At 34.4% G+C, this 20,878-nt stretch overlaps 3 protein-coding genes across 5 annotated transcripts; 1 reads left to right on the top strand and 2 right to left on the bottom strand.

Moving 5' to 3' along the window:
* The first annotated feature begins 1,499 nt into the window (after positions 1-1,499).
* LOC127809307 (chloroplast protein FOR GROWTH AND FERTILITY 2-like) lies at positions 1,500-4,985 on the top strand. The gene is made up of 2 exons (XM_052348074.1): positions 1,500-1,995; positions 3,880-4,985. The coding sequence occupies exons 1-2, from the start codon at positions 1,696-1,698 to the stop codon at positions 4,711-4,713; spliced, it is 1,134 nt and encodes a 377-aa protein (XP_052204034.1). The 5' UTR covers positions 1,500-1,695; the 3' UTR covers positions 4,714-4,985.
* A 625-nt stretch (positions 4,986-5,610) lies between these two features.
* On the bottom strand, positions 5,611-11,661 carry LOC127789072 (CDP-diacylglycerol--inositol 3-phosphatidyltransferase 1-like). Of its 3 annotated transcripts, none has more exons than XR_008020486.1 (12): positions 11,460-11,659; positions 11,287-11,368; positions 10,852-10,936; positions 10,697-10,746; positions 9,621-9,660; positions 9,410-9,454; positions 9,250-9,315; positions 8,992-9,106; positions 8,851-8,907; positions 8,657-8,755; positions 6,838-6,947; positions 5,611-6,191 (listed from the first exon to the last, which is right to left on the bottom strand). XR_008020486.1 is itself a non-coding variant. In XM_052317835.1 (12 exons), the coding sequence occupies exons 2-11, from the start codon at positions 11,339-11,341 to the stop codon at positions 6,839-6,841; spliced, it is 705 nt and encodes a 234-aa protein (XP_052173795.1). In that variant the 5' UTR covers positions 11,342-11,368; positions 11,460-11,661; the 3' UTR covers positions 5,611-6,191; position 6,838. The 3 variants fall into 3 exon arrangements, 2 of the variants coding, with proteins under 2 accessions (XP_052173795.1, XP_052173803.1); XM_052317835.1 differs by having other exon boundaries at positions 6,838-6,931; positions 11,460-11,661; XM_052317843.1 differs by lacking the exon at positions 6,838-6,947 and having other exon boundaries at positions 11,460-11,646.
* A 2,825-nt stretch (positions 11,662-14,486) lies between these two features.
* On the bottom strand, positions 14,487-15,742 carry LOC127809996 (probable BOI-related E3 ubiquitin-protein ligase 2). Its single transcript, XM_052349213.1, has 2 exons — positions 15,315-15,742; positions 14,487-15,211 (listed from the first exon to the last, which is right to left on the bottom strand). The coding sequence occupies exons 1-2, from the start codon at positions 15,456-15,458 to the stop codon at positions 14,693-14,695; spliced, it is 663 nt and encodes a 220-aa protein (XP_052205173.1). The 5' UTR covers positions 15,459-15,742; the 3' UTR covers positions 14,487-14,692.
* Between the last annotated feature and the right edge of the window lie 5,136 nt (positions 15,743-20,878).

Below are 20,878 nucleotides of genomic sequence, written 5' to 3'. Positions count from 1 at the left end.
CCTATCACCCTGCAAACGCATGATATATGCATGTAGGAGGACCTCTCATCCTTCTATATAAACCAGCTCTTCTCATAATTAAAGTATGTTCTTATTTAGTCTACTGATATTTTGTCATTTTATCCTTTTACTTACTTGAGTGTCGAAACATTTGCAGGTGCCATCTATCTTCCAGAGTCTATTTCTTACCGTTGTGAACTCATATCCCACCGCCTTTTTTTTGGACAAGAAGTAACAAGTGCATATTAGTTAAACTTCCTGAAAAAGCACTAGTAAATATTCGGGACAGAGAGCCTATGAATGACGATATATTCTACCCAAAGGGTTTGATCCCTTATTGTCTAAAATCAATTAGCAGGTACTAAAGCTGCCATCTGGGATCTTAACTAGAGTCCCAGTTTTAATTGAGAAATGCATCCGATCCATATTCCAGAAAGATCTGGAGGATTGACCAGAAATTCTAACAGCATAAGTACAAATATGGACAGCCCACCATACGGCCACTTTTCAGAAAAAAGTAGGGGCCAGGACCTGTCAAGTGACAATACCCTTAATTTTCATTTCATCATCCGTTACAGAGACTTTAAAGGAAAATAAAATTTGTGTAGGTTATTTTATAAGGATGGAATTAGCTTTTGAAAATTCAACTATAAGAATTTGGTGGCGTTAAATATAAACCTAACTCAACTCACTTTGACTATTTTTTAATTTATTAAATACTAGTAAATTAAAATATTTAAATCTCAAGTCAATTGAGGTAAACTCAAAATCAAATACCTAATTGACAATCATGAACACGCCAATCAAACCCATACCCAGTTTTTCTAACCCAACAGCTATCCAGCAAAACCTAACAATATCCTCTTTGAAACCTTCGGGCCTCATCTTTGTTACCATATTCCAACAAAAGAAAAAGGAAAAACATATACTATCACTGTTCCTCTTACTTTTCCCATTTAGAGTGAGTTTGATGGGTATTGATTAGAATATATAAGTATTTATTAATGATTATCGACTTGTAATTAGGATTATGGCCCTATCTTTTCCAAAAGAAAAAATGAGAAGAATATTTTAGATCCAAACAAGTGACTGAAGTGAGAGTTCAATTCTTTATTTGATAAAATTATAAAAACTCTACAAATTAGATTAGAAAGCATGTCAGAAAATGTTAATATGACCATGAGGCTTGGCTTCTGTCTAATAAACCTTAATTTAGGATTTAGCAGCTTAATTAACAGTAACGATCTAGAAAAATGTACAGAATTATCAAGATGTAATGTAAGGTACGTGTGTGTATATATTAAGAAATTGTATGGTTATAACACTAATTTTGGGTTATATTTTTGGGATTAAGGGATATTCTAGTTACGTTTGGAAATAAAATTTTCAAAACCCAACTTCAATTTATTTTGGAGAGAGTGTATTCAATTTCAACCTCAGGGTTAGGGCAGACACAAGTGAAGCCAAAAATTAATGCGTGTTTAATGTAAACGCAACTCAGCCCACCGCCCAAACTCAGGGCCGAATGCCCCCATTGGCCATCAGTAGCCCACAACTGAATCCACACTCCTCACAGCTAATTGTCTCCATCCTCTCGATTGCCTCTCTCCCTCTCTGTCTCTCTCTGCTGAAAATCTTTACAAGGGAGGAAACCAGAGGGAGGGGAGGAGAGGGAAAGAGAGAGAGTGAGAGAATATGGAGAGGCTTATCTGCAATTCTAAACCCATTCCCTCCAAGCTACTCCCACCAAGCCCTTCTTCCCATCGTCTATATCCACTCCGCCAACTCCAAGCCCCAAAACAAGGCCTTCCGCCTTCCCCCCGCCGCTTCACCGCCCATCTCCGCCTTCCCCCCCACCACCACTCTTCTTCGGCAATCAACCACTCTCTTTTTCCCCATAACCACTCCATCGTTGAACCTTCTTCTTCAGATGGGTCGAAACCCACACCCCATGTTCTCGCACGACTCACCCAAACCTCCTCCGCCCCAAGAAAGGTATGGAACTCTCTCTCTTTTTTTCTTTCTTCTTTCGCTAATATCATTCCTATATATAAACTAAAGCTATTATTTGCAACGTCTTGTCACTGTTAGTTTTTGCAACTCTTGGGAATCGTGATTACTTCGATCTGTGGTTTTGCCTGCGATTGAATTGCATCAATTACACCTTCTTCAATATATCAAATCGTGCTGATTTGCTTCACGGAGATTGCTACTTCATAGTTGGATCTGAACCAATTAAAAAAAACGCTGTTTTTGTTCTATTCAATGTTATGGACAAATGCGATTTTTAGTCACTACTTTTTGGTCAACTACTTTTGTAGTGAAGTTTTTGGTGACCCACTTGATTGTGATTAGCGGTTCCCTTTTTTCCTCAAACAGTCAATTGGGACAGCAGCATAATCCCATTTGCTGCACAAAAGTAGGCAAATTATTCAAGAAGCTGATAGAATCAGCGGAATTGTTAATATCTCTACAGAAATATATCCAGAATATTATGTATCCTTCTGTGCATTCTTTGTGACTTTTCCATTTCATGTCATCATGTGTATTTCCTTTTTCCATTTGTTTCCAACCAAGTGCCTACACCAATTGTATGAAGTCCCTTGTACGTGTTCAAGATAGGCAATATACTATTTTCATTATTTTACATTCTTCGCAACTTGGTTTCAGAGCCTTTGGTCTGATAACTTGCTGCCTCTCCTTCTGTTGGACGATTTCAAACTAATTGGCTCATCATGAACCAATCTTTGTTGCCAATTTTTGAAGACCCATCTGTGTTGCTGTTTGATTTTGCCATTTCAGCAATAGGAGGCTTCATCTAGAGGAACGGCTGGTTCCCTTTAATGATGGGATTTTGATGTATCCATTCGAGAACTGTAACCCATTGCACGGTTCTGAACGAACCCTGGATCTATAGACTAGTGCAACTCTCTGAATATTTGTCATCTCTCAAACCCAATTGCAAGAGTTTTTCAAGTTCGTGCTCACTTACCCAGCACTCAATTACTCCGCAGCAGATATTTAGGTTAACTGTCACTTTCAGATAAATTAAGATGGTAGATTATATCAACAAAATATTAATAGGAATATGCTAGTCCCTTTCTTTCTGATAAATGTTGAAATTTATTGATTAAGATGAACAGCACCAAAAGAACGCCCCACTGAAACACGGCCAAAAACCCAAGCACAAAAAGAAACTCACACCAACAAGCACAGGAAGCCGCGTAGAAACTGGAGCAGAATCAGGCTGCGATAAAGAACATTTGTCAGACCGCAATTAGGAATATGCTAGTCCTTGTATGACTACTGTTCTTGTTCTTTGCTTGATGTAAAGGGCATTATCTCTGTTCACGGTGCTTTATCCAACTACCAGCAGTTCTAATCAAACATATGCACATCAAAATGCCTGCAAATTTTTAAGCAGTTGCTTTATTGCACCGTAGGTTAAAGTGAGAAGGGTTGTTCAAACATAACATGATTCCAGAATTTTGTTGATAATTTGGAGCTTACACTCTCTCTGTGTCTGAAATATTTGATGGCTTTGGGTAGAAAAAACTTAAATAAGCCTGGAAATTTTAGTGAAGGTAAAACCATTGTCGATGGCCCTCTAGAAAGGGCAGATAAATCCTAAGAGGGGCAAATTTTCTCTATGCCTAGTATAGCTTTTGCATCTTCTTCTCTGTAACTTTTTCCTTCTTGAGAACTCTATCCATCCTACCATTAACATGACTCTTCTATTCAATTTGAGGATAGCATGCATACACTTGAACACTTCAGTCGTGTATAATTTCACTAAGTATTTTATGTTTCCTATGTGTTCCAGGCGAATGGGGCATCATATATTCTCGCTAAGTATTTTCCATTTCCTAAATGTTTCAGGCTGTTGCTGCTGGAACAGTTGTACTACTTTCAGCCCTCATTGTTATATTAATTCATCCGGTAATTGTATCACCGGCTTTTGCTACATTTCAAAGTGCGGCTACAGCTGGCGCTGCAGCTGCAGCAGGAAGAGGACTCTTCCGTTCCGAATTACTAACTAGTGCCTGGACCGGTTTCTTTGCCGGTTGCCTACACACGCTATCAGGACCCGACCACCTTGCTGCTTTGGCTCCACTCTCTATTGGGCGCAGTCGAATGGAGAGTGCCATGGTAGGAGCTCTGTGGGGCTGCGGTCATGATGCCGGACAAGTCATTTTTGGATTGCTTTTCCTCGTTCTGAAAGATCGCCTCCACATTGAAATTATCAGAACATGGGGCACGAGAGTCGTGGGCTTCACCCTGCTCGTTATCGGTGCCATGGGAATCAGGGAAGCTTCTGAGGTCCATTCTCCATGTGTTGTCCTGGAAAGTGGTGAATGTGATGTTAGCGTATACGGAACTCTTGAAAACCCAATTGGGAAGAAAAAAGAGATCGGGTTTGCAACCTTCGCCACAGGTATTGTACACGGTCTGCAGCCGGACGCACTGATGATGGTCTTGCCCGCCCTGGCGTTGCCTTCTCGCGTGGCTGGGGCTGCATTTCTTGGCATGTTCTTGCTTGGAACAGTAGTTGCAATGGGAACTTACACTGTATTTATAGGGTCCTGTAGTGAGGCATTAAAAGAGAGGGTACCTAGAATAACTGAGAAGCTCACATGGGCTTCTTCTCTTGTAGCAATTGGCCTTGGATTTGCCATCATCCTTAGCCAGTTCTTCGGGTTCAGCCTGTACTAATTTAAGCTTGGCATTTCACTAGTTTCATCAGCCTTGAAGAGATTCTGAAAAGGATTCATGGATGGTAGCAGCAAATAGTAGTGGTTTTTGTTACAGCTGATTCTGATCATGTAGATGAGAATCGTCGTTTTCTTGCTTATTACATATGCACGCTTGGACATTTGTAATTTTATTCAGGGATGTAGCTGTTTGTAATCTTGGGCTGCCATGGAATGCATGCTGATTTGGAAATACTAGCGGCTCGCATAAACCGGATTGGAAGTTTTCACAAATGTATTGTTTGCATCTGCTCTCTTTGGCATGTGCATAGTTATCTTTCGGGTGGAATTTGGATCTAGTTATAGCTCTCTTTGGGATGTGCATAGCTAGCTGGACTTGGTCTTGAAGCTGCTCCAAGCTGTGGAAGATCAGTCTGAGCTGGTCCTGTTTGCCAATATAAGGTCCAAGCCGAAGGGAAAAATGAAAAATGAAGACCAAAACCTTTGGTAACAACAGAGCTTAAAAGTCATGCCCCTACTGTCAATCCGGTCTAGTTCTGGTGCTTCATTTAGTATAAGTGAACATTTAGCTTTTACTATGGTATTTTAAAGTAGTTTGGCGTTCAAACTGAATTAACGTAATTTAATTTACCAAACTAAAATTTTAAAAATTAATTTAACTAAAATAACTTGAATGAGGGCATTCATCAAAATAATTAAACCTTAATTACACAACCAAATTTAAGACATTCTAATAAACAGTGCTATTATTATAGACATTAACTCTTTTAAGTTTGTTTTATTGGCAATTCCATAAATAACTTCAAACCTATTTGACAACTTTTTAGAAAAATGGTCGCGCATTTCAATTAGTTTAATTTATTCCGTTAAAACAGAAAATATAACGTTAAGACCAATCTGAAAATCAAATTCTTTTTACATCAAAATTGAGCCAAACTGAGTCTAATAAACAACAAACCGAAAATTAAGCATACTCGATCGGTTTGGTTTTAACCTATTTAGAAACTACTACTACTACACTAAGGGCTCTTGCAAAAGCTGCAGTTCCTGTGAGGCAATGAATCATACAGGTTCACAAGCTTAGAAAGCATCTTCAACAATTTAGCACCCAAAAAAAAAAAAAAGGGAAAGCATCTTCATCCTGTCTATATGGAACAATGTACAACTGCACTTGTACTTTGCTACCAGTCAGGCTAGGACCAACAAAAGGAGCAACAAATCCACACTCTAAATATAGAAGAACCCATAAGCGTTGTTAAATCCTTTCCCGTTTCTAAGTCAGTCAACATTATCTAGTCAGGATGATGCACCAAAGATGTGAAAGCTGCTTCAACGATGTTCATTGTTTAACAAATAATGAACTCAATGCCGCCCAGGAAGATAGAAGTTCGGCTACAGGGGCACATTTCTGTATCAGTATCATGGCTTCTGTTTTTTGTTGATGTCGTAATCCACACATGCATCTGCAGCAGTCTTCACCTGAGACCACGAAATGAGGTTTCAAATTAACCACCACCCAAGATATGTTTTAAAATAATAAATATATTCACACTGAAAAATCCTATGCAGCTAATATTTATCATTCAATTGGGATTTCTGGTGCATTGCAAGCAAGTGACTCGCCCCTTTGTGTTTCATTTTGCATTACAATCACATGGCAAACTTTTATCCCTTTTTGTAGGGTTGGTTACATAAATCTTAACTCGTCAGTCATTTCAATCTTTAGCCTTAATCTGCTCATTGTGCATTAATTCCTAACTTCCACTATTGTCTATCCTTGATTTGAACACCAAGTTTTCTAAATACTCTACTAGTTCACATCTAATAATTAGCTACAATCTAATCCAAATGGTGATGGAAAAATAAATAAAGACATTAAAAGTCAAATGCATTGTGAACTTAAATGGATAAACTATGTGAGGGAGAAAATTTTAACATTGTTTATTAGAAAGGGAGGGGGGGAAAAAACTTTTTAACATCATCAGAATTCTGACACTGATTTTCCCCCAAATCAATGACATCAAAATCCATTAAAAAAGAAGAATAGATTCAATTGTGCATAGCATCAGGCAGGTGTGCAACTCCATTCTCTAATATAAAGCCATTTAGAAGATCATGTACAGACCCTATATATTTGCTGACAAAGCTGGTATAATCAAGGTAGCAGTCTGCTTCAAACCAACCTTACCAACCAAAAGCACAGCTGATAGATACACAGCCTGACAAAAAGACGTTCTAAGACAAGTTGTACATAAGTGTATATTAGTCAAACTTCCTGAAAAAGCACCAAAAATATTAAGGACAGAGAGCCTACTAATAGCAATATATTCTCTGCAAGGGTTTGATCCTTTATTGCCTAAATCAATTAGCAGGTACTGAAGAAACCGTCTGGAATCTTCACTATAGTGAAGGAAGAAATTGAGAAACACATCCATATTCCAGAAAGATCAGGATGATTAACTGGAAATTCTAACAGGATAAGTACAATTATGGACAGCTCACCACATGGCCATTTTTCAGAAAAAAAATAGGGGCAGGACATGGCAAATAACAAGAAGTACCCTTAATTTTAATCAGTTACAGAGACCTCCCTTAAGTCGATTTTTTCTTTTTAATAAAAGACCCACAATAAAAGACTGCTAGTCAACCAAAGAAATTTCTTGGTTGAAGTCCAGTTTTATTTTATTTCCCAATCTACCCTTATTTTTTTTTATCAACCTTTAATTTACATCCTCATTGAACAAATTAACTAAAAAGGCTAATTGGCAATCATTGTGAACAGGCCAATCAACCCAGTTCGTTGAACCCAGAAGCTATCCAGCAAAACCCAACAACCTCCTCTTTAAACCCCTATTAATCATTAGAAGAATACTTTTATATATCAAAATGGCATATTTGTTGAAATTGCTTTTTGATTCTAATATCCTCAATCGTCTATATGTCAAAATGTTTAAGTTGGACATTCAGTACTGGGTTAATAAATTTTGTATTGTAGGTGAATTGATGAGATTATCAATGTTTCAAAGGTGAAAGAGAATTTTCCAAAGTTATAGGGTGAATACCGAAGTACTACAAGTTTTAGTTCCATGCCTCACACCAAAACGCTGAAGGAATGAAGATTCAGGGAGAACAATGGAATCAACATTATGCTGAAGATGGGATCAATACAATTAAGTGAATAGCTCAGAAATTTTGGGCTGATGACTACTAGGCCAAAACCTTGGCTTATTGGGTCTCACTTCTTGTTAGAGATTTTGAAACTCCATTACAAACATGGAAATATCAATGGATCTTTATGCATGTGATGAGGATAAATAAGTATATTCACCTTTCCAACCTATAAAGGAGCAAACACCATCACTGAAAACAACATTGAAGCATTACTTGAAAAGAATCCAAAATTCATAGTCCCAACTCTTGTTCGTAGATTTTTAATTCCCACGACCTTTATTAGCTTTATACAACTCCTTAAAGTTTGTTCTTTGATTAGTGTGGTTTACTATTCCTTCAATCTCTTGTACTTCCAGATATGAGAATACTATTGGTCAGTCAGAGTTGGATCAAAACTTTTGTGGAATAAGAGAGTTCTCTTGCAAAAAAAACCCAAAAAACAGTCTTGCTTTGGGTGGAGCATATTTCTGAGTTCTTTAGGTGAACCCTTGGCATAAAGTATATTGTGTAAGTGTATTTACTACCATTTCCTTAGTACTAACAAATTGCAACAGCTATTAACAAATTTTACCGGAAAGTTGATTTTCTTACCAAAAAAACAAATTTGTGAGAATAACAAGGGTAATCATGAGAAAATGAGAAAAATGAGTAAATAGAACATGGAAAAATGAAGCTCTGAACAACCAGCTGTACGAAAAATAAATGATTTATGTAAACTTAAACTCGGGGATACCTAACAGTCTGCTAATTTATGGAAGGGTGACGAATTTTACCTGTATAACATTTACTGCTTGCTTGATTGCCCATCCGACCAAAAGCAAAATAATAAGAACCAAAAGAACTGAGCTTTGATATGCGGCATCGGCTATAACCTAAAGCATCAGCATAGAAGCAAATAACCAGGGTAAATACTCACTAATCACATAATTAAGGCAGAAAATTGACCATCAATCAAGTGAAAGCTCACATTAGTCAGATTCTCATTCTGGTTCTTTGCAAGAAGAAATAGGATTATGTAAAGAACCTGCAGAAGATGGCTTGTCTTAAAAATGGTAAAAGACATTAAAGAATTGTCTTAATAAGATAATTAGTACAGGCAGACATGCACCTCACAAGCAACACAACAGTAACCCATAAACATCCGATTGCCGTAGTATGCCTTGAATAGCCAATTATTGCTGTCTTTTACATCTTTATGACTAACTTTGCCTACCAAGAAGGTACTGCAACGAACAAGTGGAATATAGAGAAACAAATCAAAGATCTATCAGAAGTCTTCTTAAAGTAGTTATTCAGCCCTACAGTAGAAATGCTGCTTAGCTTTACTCAGACATCAGACATCCCATGAAAATATATATTGAGATACCTGTACATCTGCAACCAATGGCTGGCAATATCCAGAGCAAACAATGACAAGAAAACTAAGCCAGGCCTGAAAAATATTGCATAGGAACATCAAAGACATAATATCAATAAGGTGAAAATAAAAGAAATTAACAGTTAATTAGCTCCTTTGCAATTTCTACCTATATATTTGAGAGAGAATCACCAGTAGACAAGCAGTGCTAATCCTGAGAGATAAAATATTAGAATGACCAAGTAAGAAAATCGAATAAAAGTTTATATTCATACAAAAAAGCTGCAAAAAATGACAGAGGAAGAACATAATTGCTTTCTTTCTTTTTTTTTTTTCCCCCTCTTTTTTGCCCTTTCAGGAGGCTGAGGTTGACAGAGCACCTATCTGTGACCATGTCCAGAACAGCTCCAAAAGTTGAAACTGAAAATAAGATGGGAGAAAATTGAATCAATCACCCATCAATGATTATAAAAATTGCATAAGATCCATAATAATAACAGTTTGCAATTGTACATAACCTTAATGTCACAGGAAGTAAAGTACAACTTAAGATCTAGCAATAACATTTTCAAATTATCTAGAATGATAAAGGATTCTGTCAAATTACTATAATTTAGAGAGAAGCCACCCATTCCTCGAGCTCTGGGGCTTATCTTCCCACCAAAACTCAAGCATAACCCTAGCTCAAGCAGAGATTCCTTCCCTCAGATCCATGAATGGTAGACACTCCTCAAGCTCCAAGAATGCCACCAATGTTCGGGTCTTGACGAGGGACTTGATACTTACGGAACCTCACAGGGATGTGGACTAGAAAGCCACACAAATGTTCAGTCAAGTGGGCTCTTACCTCAACCTTGTTAACCAGGAGAGAGAGGGCACATCCAGTAGGTACCACCTCAAAATAATACGTCTGACATACCTCATGATCTGTTGGCATATATTCTTGACACATTAGGGCACCTTGAATGACAAGTATGATGGGTTGTCTTCCCCTTTCCCCATTACCCAATAATAGAAGCATGTAAAGGGTTCTTAACTGAAGAGGGATATAAAAGACTCCACCACTCCCTCCCCCTCCCCCTCCCTCTGTTTTAGTGAACTGAAGTTTCCCTGCTTCCACCAAACCACTGTCTAAGTAAATACGGGTGACCCTCAAAATAACCCTCACACATTTTTGTTACTTGCTGAGAACATTAGGCATTGAATTGGAGGAGGGAAAAGACAGTAGAGAAAATTATTGTACTCTAGAATGTTAAGAGTCAACAAAGACAATGAATAGCCACATTTTTCCATATTTAGAGTATCTTAGCATTCTGGTTCTGCTTCAATTTCATATGATGCAAATAAAGAAGCCCTACAACGAGAAACCGTAATGTCAGGAAGTTAATCCTGCCCAGATGAACTAGTTACTGAAGTAATTTGTAGTTGACCCTAATTGAACTCCACCAATTCATACCTTGATTGAATTTCCGAGCAAACCACCCATCCAAGGCATCACAGACAAAGCTGAGATCACACACTAGATCAATAAATCTAGGCACAAACAGGAATATAAAACTCATTGTAAACAAAAAGTAAAAAACACGCAAATTAATAAATATGAAGTCCAACCTTATAAAATAGAGAACTGAGAAAAGCTTTTTGTCTGAATAGCTAATGTAGAAGGCAACGCAGTTCAGAAGAATTCTTGCATATCCTGCGTGCATAATCACAGATGAACAAAGAAATTCAATGAGCCTCAAGGAACAATATCAAATATATGAGCTACCATGGGTAATATATCTTGCATCCCCGTATAAGCATTAATAACTTGAGACGGGCATGATAAGAAGACGTACACAGAACATCTTTTTTTTGTGATTTTTTATATCATTAACCCTAAATACCCCATGAGCTCACACATTAACCAGACTAGATAGAATATAGACCTGTAAGGAATACAAACTATGAAAAAAAAAAAACATAGGAGTAGATTGGTTTTGTTGCAGAACCCATTTGAAATCTAGAACAACAAACTGAAATAAGGGCGAATAAGTAGAAACCCACCAATGATATTGGGAATATAAAGATATACAGATACTCTGGACTTCTGGTTGGCCATTGTGCAAGTCCTTCTTACCAATGAAAACTGCATAGAACGCAAAAATCCCGTCAAATTTCAGTCAGTCCCTCTTGGCTCTCATACTCGCTTAAACTATGAAATCTCCAAATGAATTCACCTCCTATAATACATATATGTATGTATATCCGTATGGAGAGACAGAGGCCGTCGACCAAATGCCTCACCGACGGGCAGATCCCTTTCTTTGGAACTCTGCTTCCTCGACTTTTCTTGGTAAACGAGGGTTTAACTCACGGAATAAAATAAAATACTGTATTATAATGAAAAGCCATCAAACTTCAAGAAGAATTATTCTTTTCATTATTTGAGAGGAGGATCGGAAATAAATCAATTTAAATCCGCAAAATGTTTGGGAAACCGGACGAAAACCGGATACCATCCACGGAACCGATCCGGTGCAAAGAAAAAAGCGGCCCAATGCCGGTTGAACAGAGAACCGGCTCTATAAGAAAACTTCGGCCTGGCTTCCCTCTTCACTTTTCAGTGCAAAAGGCAACACGACGCCTAAATCAAATCAAAACGGGGACGTAGGGGGGTTGAGTTGAATCTGAACGAATCTGCGAAATCGAAGAAAGACGACGACCATGGTGATCTCACCAATTAGCACCCCCGAAACGCCTCTCAAACCCTTGCTGAAGGCTCTCGAAGGTTCAAAATATCATCTCATAATAGAAAACTCGTGATGTTATTATAAACTTATAAAATATGTACAAGTGTTTTGGGAAAATGTTTATCAAAATTCTATATATTTAGCATTGTTTTTTTAAGATAATATATTTATTAATTAAGATATAAATTATAAAAAAATTAGATACACAAATATTTCAGATAAAAATATTTTTATTATATTTATTAAATTTATTTAATGATATTTAAAAAAAAGTTACATGAGTTTTTATGTGAATTTTTCTAAATAAATTTATTTTTTCTCTTTTAGATAAATTTATCTTAATCATTCTATATAAAAAAAAATGATGTTTGTGTGTCAATTTTATCTTAACCATTTCATATCTCAGTTAAAAAAATATTCAAATATTATCTTTATATAATCTTATTTTACTCATTTTAACAAATATTATATGAATTTATAGATTGACTCTAATTATTAAAAAAATATTTGTATCGTTTACTCATTAAAAAGTAATAGATCTAGTGATTACTCGCATGTAATTGTAATAGTATTTATTTTCGTTTAATTTAAAGAAATTGCAAGAATTCCTCAAATATGCCAACAATGGAGAGGAAAATCAGGTCTAATCTAGTCCCACTAGAAAGGTGTTCGGAGTTAATTCGAGTTTTATAGGTCATTTAATTATAATGGTATATTATAGTATATATTTAATTCAAAATAATAAAAAAAGAACAACTCCATTTTATTTTATTTGTATTTAAAATGTACTATTAAAAAATGAAATTATAATATTCAAATACCATCTCTAATAGTGAGTTTTTACTTAAAAAAGATTTATTATCTTACTTACACGCGAGAGTAACATTTACTTACTGCCACTATATTAGATTGTGTGGGTAGGTTTCCTTATTTGCTCACAATTGCCCTCTCTATGTCTCTCATTTGGTAAGTGTTTCTTTTCCCCGCAAGCCCCATTTTATGTTCTGGTATTGGTTGTTGGATACTTGGATTCATTTGATCTGCTACTACTACTACCTATTGTGTTGCATATACTGCTCTCGCCTTTCTATGATGCAATTGCTACTAAACTTTTGTATTGCCATTGCCATGGATTTGCTTGTTCCACCGTCCCGTACTCCTCGATTGATTGTGAGTAAATGGCCAAAGGGGGGTATATATTGATTTTGTTTTAGCTGAGTGCCTCTCTAACTGTACGTTTTTATGCTTTTTAGTTGTCGTTGCAGCTATTTCTTCTATTTGATAAATCTAATTAAAAAGGAGTGGAGGATTGGGTAGTTTTCAGTTAAGGAAATTGTTATTTTACCTTAACGCATAATCGCGACAATGATCGAATGTAATATTTTGACAATTAAATTATAAAAATACTTCTCACTGTTGTCTAACGGCGACGCAAGACAAAGCAGCAAGAGGCAATCATGGAAAAGAGAGAAGATGTGGCCAAGGGTAATGGGTATTTTCGTCATTATATGTGTGTATGTGAAGCTCTCCAGCAATGTAGTAAAGTCTTTCAGTTAAATTTTAGTGTGAAACATGATTATTTTATGTTAAATCTAAAAAAAAATTAAATATACATGTTAATTTTTAATTACCTATAATGTTGACGAGATTATCGATGACTAGGAGTGGGATGATTTGGTTTAGGCGATTTAAGAGGTATTTAATACGTGCGATTTGGCGTTAGTGCTTCCACTACTATTTCATTTGGTGCTTTATCTATTGTCTTTTGAATTTTTAATTAAAATAATAAAATTTATGTATAAAATCATAATTTTTTTATTCTTATAATATTTTAAAGTTCAACAATAAAATAGCTTATAATCTAATAAAAAATTCAAACTTAATTCAAAACCTACAGTATAATCACATTTCCATAACATAAAAATTCACAACATAATTCATGGTCAAGTAAACATATATTTTTAATTTTTAAGTTTTTATATATTTTTAATTTTTTCATTAATACACTAGCTTCCCCCCAAAAAAATTGCACGATGCGGCGTGGGTGGTTTCCACAATTTGCCCTTTTTTTGCCTACCCCGATCAAGACCATTATCTTAAAAAAAATTATTTGTTAATAAGCTGTTAAAATTATTTAAATAAAAAATTTAGTCTAATAAAAATAATTTAAACGTTTAACCTGAATTATTTTTATTTAACTATTTATTTGAATTAATTATCCTATTTATTTGTTTGTTGCATACTTTAAAAGTGTTATTGAATGAATAAAAATATTTTTATTTCTTAAATAGTATTTAGTTAAAATGTAAAAAAAAATGTTTCAGTAAAAGACTAGAAATACTTTTGATAAATAATTTGGCTCGCAAGGCTGACCAGTGACCAGCGCCCCAAACAGGAAGCCTCCCTCAATCAGTCACTGACATTGCTTTCAAGAGACAATCGCCAGTGTTTCCTGCAACGTCTTGATCTGATTCTGAGATGTGTAATCAAATCAATATACGGGCAAAGAATTCAGAGTGGGAAAGAAGTCGTTCAAATATATAAATCAAATATGAACAGAGAGAAAGGAATATGTATATAATGAGTGTATGACGGACAGGGGGGAAAAGGAAAAATGAAACTGCACGAGCAAAGTGGGTCGCCTGTTCTGTTCATTCACCCAACAATTTCCTTCCCCTTTCCCGGAAAATACACGACTTTCCCAGAAAAACCAACCCAAATCAAATCATAGCCTCTACGCTAGCTGTCTTCACCATCCCGCAGATGGGGCAAGAGTCCAAACAGGCTTGGCAAGCTTTGCATGAACAAAGGTGCCCACAGGGCAGGAAAACAACGCACGAATTCCGAGAATCGCAGCTTTTGCAGACCATCTTTCTCGTTATCCGTTCTTGTTCGTTTTCTCGGCGACGATGTCTGGAAATCGTCGCCGTATCGCAGCACGATTCTTCGTCTTCAACCCCATTGCCCAAAAAATCGGCATTATTGTCTCTGAGTTGCTGGATCGCGTTGCTCAGAGTCGCGGCCATGGCTTCGTTCTCCTTGGCCACTCTCTGCCACGCGTGCTTCTCCATCTCCATTCTTCTCATCAGTTCTTCGAGCTCCATCGTTCTGCTCATGGCTTTCGCTATTTCTTCGTCTTTCTGTCTCAGCAAAACCGCCGATTCCGATTCATATTTCCTCAAAATCAAAGCGATTTGCCGCTTGCTCTGCTCTTGCAAAGCCCATCTCAAGCTCTCGCTCTATACAAAATCAGATTCGTTTATCAAAACACTAACGCAAAAATTTGTACCAAAATAGCAACACTAACACTAACGCCCACTTGAGAATGGTTTGTTGCCTGACCTGTAAACCGATGACCCGATCAATCTCCACGCTCCGAGAAAAATCCACCGATTGATTGATCCCACAACCATTTTCCATCCAAATCTGCGACCCGCCGAAATGAAACCCAAAATTTTCCGAATGCGGCTGCGTTTGAATAGCCATCACATATATATATGTATATAATATGTGTGTTGTAGACTGAAAGCAAGAAGAGAACAGAAGAAATGGGTTTGGTTCAAAGCAGGAGAAGAGCCTGATTTGGGTGGGAATTGATTAAGGAAGTGTTGAGGGGGTGGTGGATTGAATTTAAAGAAACTGAAAGGGAGAGAGCGTGAGGGTGGAGGTGGGGGGCCTAGGATTGTCGCTCTATTTTCTGTGTCTATATTGTTGCGAGTCTGATGCATTGAATGGTGGGGTAGCGAAGAACGACGTATAAATGCAGATTCGGTGACTATAAAATCGGGTCAGACTCAACAGAGGTTTCAGAAGCAGCAGCAGCTGCTGCAGCTGCAGCAGGCGTTGTTGAACGAGGAAATTCATTTTCAATGCGCCACTCTGTCCCTATCGAGTTTTGTCGTCAATTGAAATCTCGTATCCTTTTCTTTTCATTTCATTTACCCGTTTACGCCAAGCTAAGCTAAGACTTTCACTTTTGCATTCATATTTCAATTTCGTATAACATTATCGCCAATTTTAAAAATTCTAAAATCCTATTACCATTAGAAAGATGTGAAACATAATTCTGTTATTTGATTTTATTACGGTTCAACATTAATTATAATATTAGAATACTAAGAAGTGTTCATTGTCGTGCTATCAAGATAGTTAAAATCGAGATTTTAAATAAAATAAAAAAATAATTTATATAATCGAATCGTAAAATTTATAAAATTTTAGAGATAATTAAAAATATTTTTAATTTTTATAAATATATGTTTATAATAATATAATTTTATAAAAAAATAAATTAATATTATTTAATAACTTAATTATTCCTTATTATAAATAAAATACATGTACCTATTTTAAAATTATTTTATCTATTAATTTTAAAAAATTTAAATAATTTAAATTTTTTAAATATTAAATTCATTATTTATCATCATTAATCCATCCATAATAAAAATATGATTAAAGTTATCACAAATCAATTGTTATTTTGCATCAAAACATGGTGTTTAAAATTTAAAGCATAAATAAATTTTTGATTTTATGTGACTTTACCCATGTGATTTTACAATTTTACCCATAAAATCTCAATTTTATGTAATTTTACTCTAATTCCGATTTTGCATGTGATTCAAATCGTTTGGTGGTCTTCGATGCATAAAATCATAAAATTGTACGCATTGAATCAGAATTTTAACAACAATAAATGGTATCACTATAAAAATTCTACTATTAACATAATTATTTTCATATACGGATAGCTTACTATAAAAATATATATTTAAGGAACAAACACTTTTAATATTGCCACTTATGCTTGATTAATGATTGAAAAATAAATTTGACAATAAAAATGTAATGCTTTGTAATTTTTAAATATTAATTTTGTAAAAAATTAATGTTATTTTTTACTTCTATTTTTACCTCACAATGAAAGCTCAAAAAAATTGTTTTTTGCTATAGTAAAAATGCTTTTTAATTTTGACAAAACATCACAAAAAGAAATAACTAAATTATTACAATGTCAAAATTGCACTCTAGAGGGTGCGTGCACATAACAAGAAGCATATAACGAGTGCATAAACGTAATTTTCTTCGGTGCTACGAGATTGGCCACGTCAAAATTGCAATTGGTATCACAATGCCAAAAAAAACCAAAAAAAAAAAAGAAAAAGTGGCATCGCAATCATATGTTAGAAAATGTCCTTTAATTTGGGTTTACTTATCCAAGATGAGAGCGGGAGATAGCTTTGTTCTTGTGACGCGACTGTGACTTGTCATTGCATATACATACTCCAATAATTAAATTATTATCGAGGCTCTGCCAAACCCTAATCATGAATATAAACAAAATTCACAAACAAAAGTAATTCTTCTAAACAATTTGCAAATAGTTTATCAGGCAAAAATGGTGCAAAAAGGATCCCATAATGGAACCAAATGGCAGTTGTAACTGCGAGCCATCTGTTTGGTCCCATCCCATTGAAGGGTTTTAATCAATTTCTTGCGAGGATTTGATGGTCGATATTTAAATTTGGTGGTTGTCCCTTGAAGGGTTGGTTTGGTCGTAAGTGAATTTTAATAAATATGATACTAAGTAAATTAATAGGGGGGGCTGTATATTGAAAAGGAACATATAAAGTAAAATAAGTTATAATCACGTAAATAATGTTTACGAAATTATTCTAGTACCATTCCATTATTATTCATGAACAAAAAACTTAGTACTAATTGCATTTAAACCCCGTGGGGATTTCACACAAATTTCACAAGCACCCCATCTTGTTGAAAGAACTTTTGTTTCTAACCGTTAAATGTGACTCGGTGAACCCTTTTTTTTTTTTTTTTCTTCCCCCGCCTCCACCTTGGGAATTTGGAATTTAATTCTTATCTAGGACTAGGATGGTGGGTGGGTCGCGTGGCGATGGGTGGTGGAGTCTCTTTAATTGAGTGACCCACCAATTTGGACGATAGCAACATAAACCATTCAGAAGACTTTGAATCCGTGGCCGAACATCCAGAAGAAGTCTTCGGAAATCCTCGTTCCTGTTCCCAATGTCTTTTCATCTTCTGCATGCAGCTTTGCACGCATTATTAGACGTGTAAAATACGGTGCAGAAATCAACATAATGGCAAGGAAACGGGAAGCACCATACGGCCACCCACGGCGGTCCCTCAGCCGCCGCATCACGTCCAGCTGATGTAATGCCAAGCTTATCTTTTTGTATTCTATTAATTAATAATATATGTTGGGTAGACTTAGACCAAAAAGCCTGGCTGGGTCAATACAATAGCCATCTTCGTCGTATTTGTTCGCGTCTTTTGTCACAAATTACAGGTGAAAGATAAGCATGAACGGACAGTTCGGGGCATGCGTCCACAACCCGTCACTCACCGCGTATCATATATATATATATATATTCGACGAAAGTCCAAACCGAAATTAAGATTTCAAACGCCGTACTCTCTTCTTAATTAAGTTTTCAATGTTTTGGCGAGAGTGAGACGGCATGCTCCTTTCCTTAACCCGGCCGGCTTAACTATTTCTCTATCTATTCCCCATCGTGTCGTGGCCAAGATTAATTGCCGATGAAAATGAAACATTTAATTATTAATTGCAAATATGTATAGTCTAATGTGTTAAAGTCCTTAAGTACGTTGTTTCGTCGCGATCCATCATCCATGGTTCATGAACGTGCGTGAGGCCTTCGATTTTTTTGGCATCCAGTGGGTCAGAAATTTAATTATTAATAATTCCCTAAGCTGACAAACTTTTATTATACCCACATACATACATACATATATATAGTCTAATGGGTGGAATGTTATCCAATTAGGAACACTTTAAATTAAATCTGGGAATGACAATAGCATTCATTAATGAGATTTGACAAACACCCACTGCTAGAAGGCGGCTGGCCAAGTCCATTGAAGATGAGGAGGGCTACATAATTCATAATTCTACTTAATTTCTCACCATTTCTCCAACATTTATATAAATTTCTTTGTGTTGGTTTGTTTTTTTAATATTTAAATCATTTTATTTATTAATTAAATAATTCAAAATATAATATATTTATTATTGGATAATCAAATTATTTAAATCTTAAAACAAGTATATCTTATCTTAAAATAAGGTACGTTTATTTTTTATTTTTTGACTGTCATTTGTCAAAATTTTATAGATAGAAGGACAAAATATCATTTGACTTGTGTTTTTATATAGTTTGTTAATAATTTTTTTATTAATAGTTATTAAAATAACTATATCATTTTAAAACAATGGTGAAAATGTAACAATTGGATCTTATTTTTAGATAATATTTATTTACTAAATATTATTTTAACTACAAAATACTCTTATTAATAAAATATTTAAAAAGTGATAAAATATTTATTTTTAATTAATATTTTAATTACATTTTTTATTTACTATTAAATGTAGCAAAACATGACATATTATTAATTTGCGAACGTATTTTTTTATTTTGTATTTCAATATATATATATATATATATATACTTATTTTAGAGTAATGCTAAGTGTTACTATTATGATAATGATTAAAAAATAATAAATATATCTAAATAATTTAAATGGCTAATGATAAATACAAATACATTAATAGAATTATTTAAATATTTAAAATAAAAAAAATAATTGTATCTTATTTGAAACAAGATATATTTATTGTCGTAATGCCCCATTTTTTTTAACACATTATCATTTTAAAAATATTTAAGAATTTTATTTTAAAATTTAATCATGTATCCAGTGAGTTTTCTCTTTTAATCCTTCAATTATAACTAAAATAAATAATTAAAATTCTCCACAAAATGTGATTTAAATCAAACCTTGTTGAGATTAATATCAAAATTTTAAATCTTAAATTAATAACCCAAGTACATCTCTGATTTCAATATTTAAATAAATCAGTGAAACTAAACTTTAAATAGGAAGAATATTTTAACTATAAAATTAAAAAGAGAAAACTATTTTTTATAGTTCATATTTTTTTTTTCTTTTGAAACTCTTAAATTAATTGTTGATACATTTAAATATGTTTAATTAAGTGATAACACCCAGTAATACCTTAAAAATTATTTTTTTTTCTATATATAATTTAACAAGCAACATACATTCATTACCTATTATAATTATGATAAATATGTGATAATTATTATTTATTATTTATCAAATAAATACGGTACTTGATTTAAGACAAAATGTCAAATCACTCCCTTATAACATAATTTGTCTTTTTTTTTTATTTATCAATTTATAATGGTGATATATTATCCGACATAAGCGCCCACCACCCAGTTCTCCCCCATCCTAAATTTCACCCACTTCTTCCCCTACAAGCACAATCCCCTTCCAAATTTCACCCACTCCCATTATCCCCACATACATATATACATGAAAATAATTTTAAATTTTTTAAATATTATTATAAATTATCATTTAAATAAATTGTTAGTTCTATCTTCCCATTAAAATTACATTTATTTTAATAATTATAATTAATAATTTATTTTTTGTAATTATAATAGAATTTATATTTATTTATATTTTTTTAATCATATATGTCAGATAAGGGTGTAACTGAATTGATTAAATTACTCAGAATGATTGATTTAATTGGGGTGACGAAATGGTAGTTTAATTGGTGAGGGATTTAAATCTATTATTGTTTAAGTTATGTCATGTTAGGTAATATAAACGGTTCGATATTTTTAATTTATTTGATTTTTCAATTTGTTCGATTTGAACATTTATTTGATTGAGTTGGTTCTGTTTTAAAAAAAAAAAAATCGATCTATTTAGTTTGAATAATTTAATTAATTCGATTACATCCAATTGTTTATATTGCCCGATACTAATGTAACCTAAACAGTAACAAACTTAAAACC

Source organism: Diospyros lotus, chromosome 1, assembly GCF_014633365.1.
Source record: "Diospyros lotus cultivar Yz01 chromosome 1, ASM1463336v1, whole genome shotgun sequence".
Classification (NCBI taxonomy): domain Eukaryota; kingdom Viridiplantae; phylum Streptophyta; class Magnoliopsida; order Ericales; family Ebenaceae; genus Diospyros; species Diospyros lotus.
The sequence above is the reverse complement of the archived record's forward strand: the minus strand, read 5'-3'. Positions and strand labels throughout refer to the sequence as shown.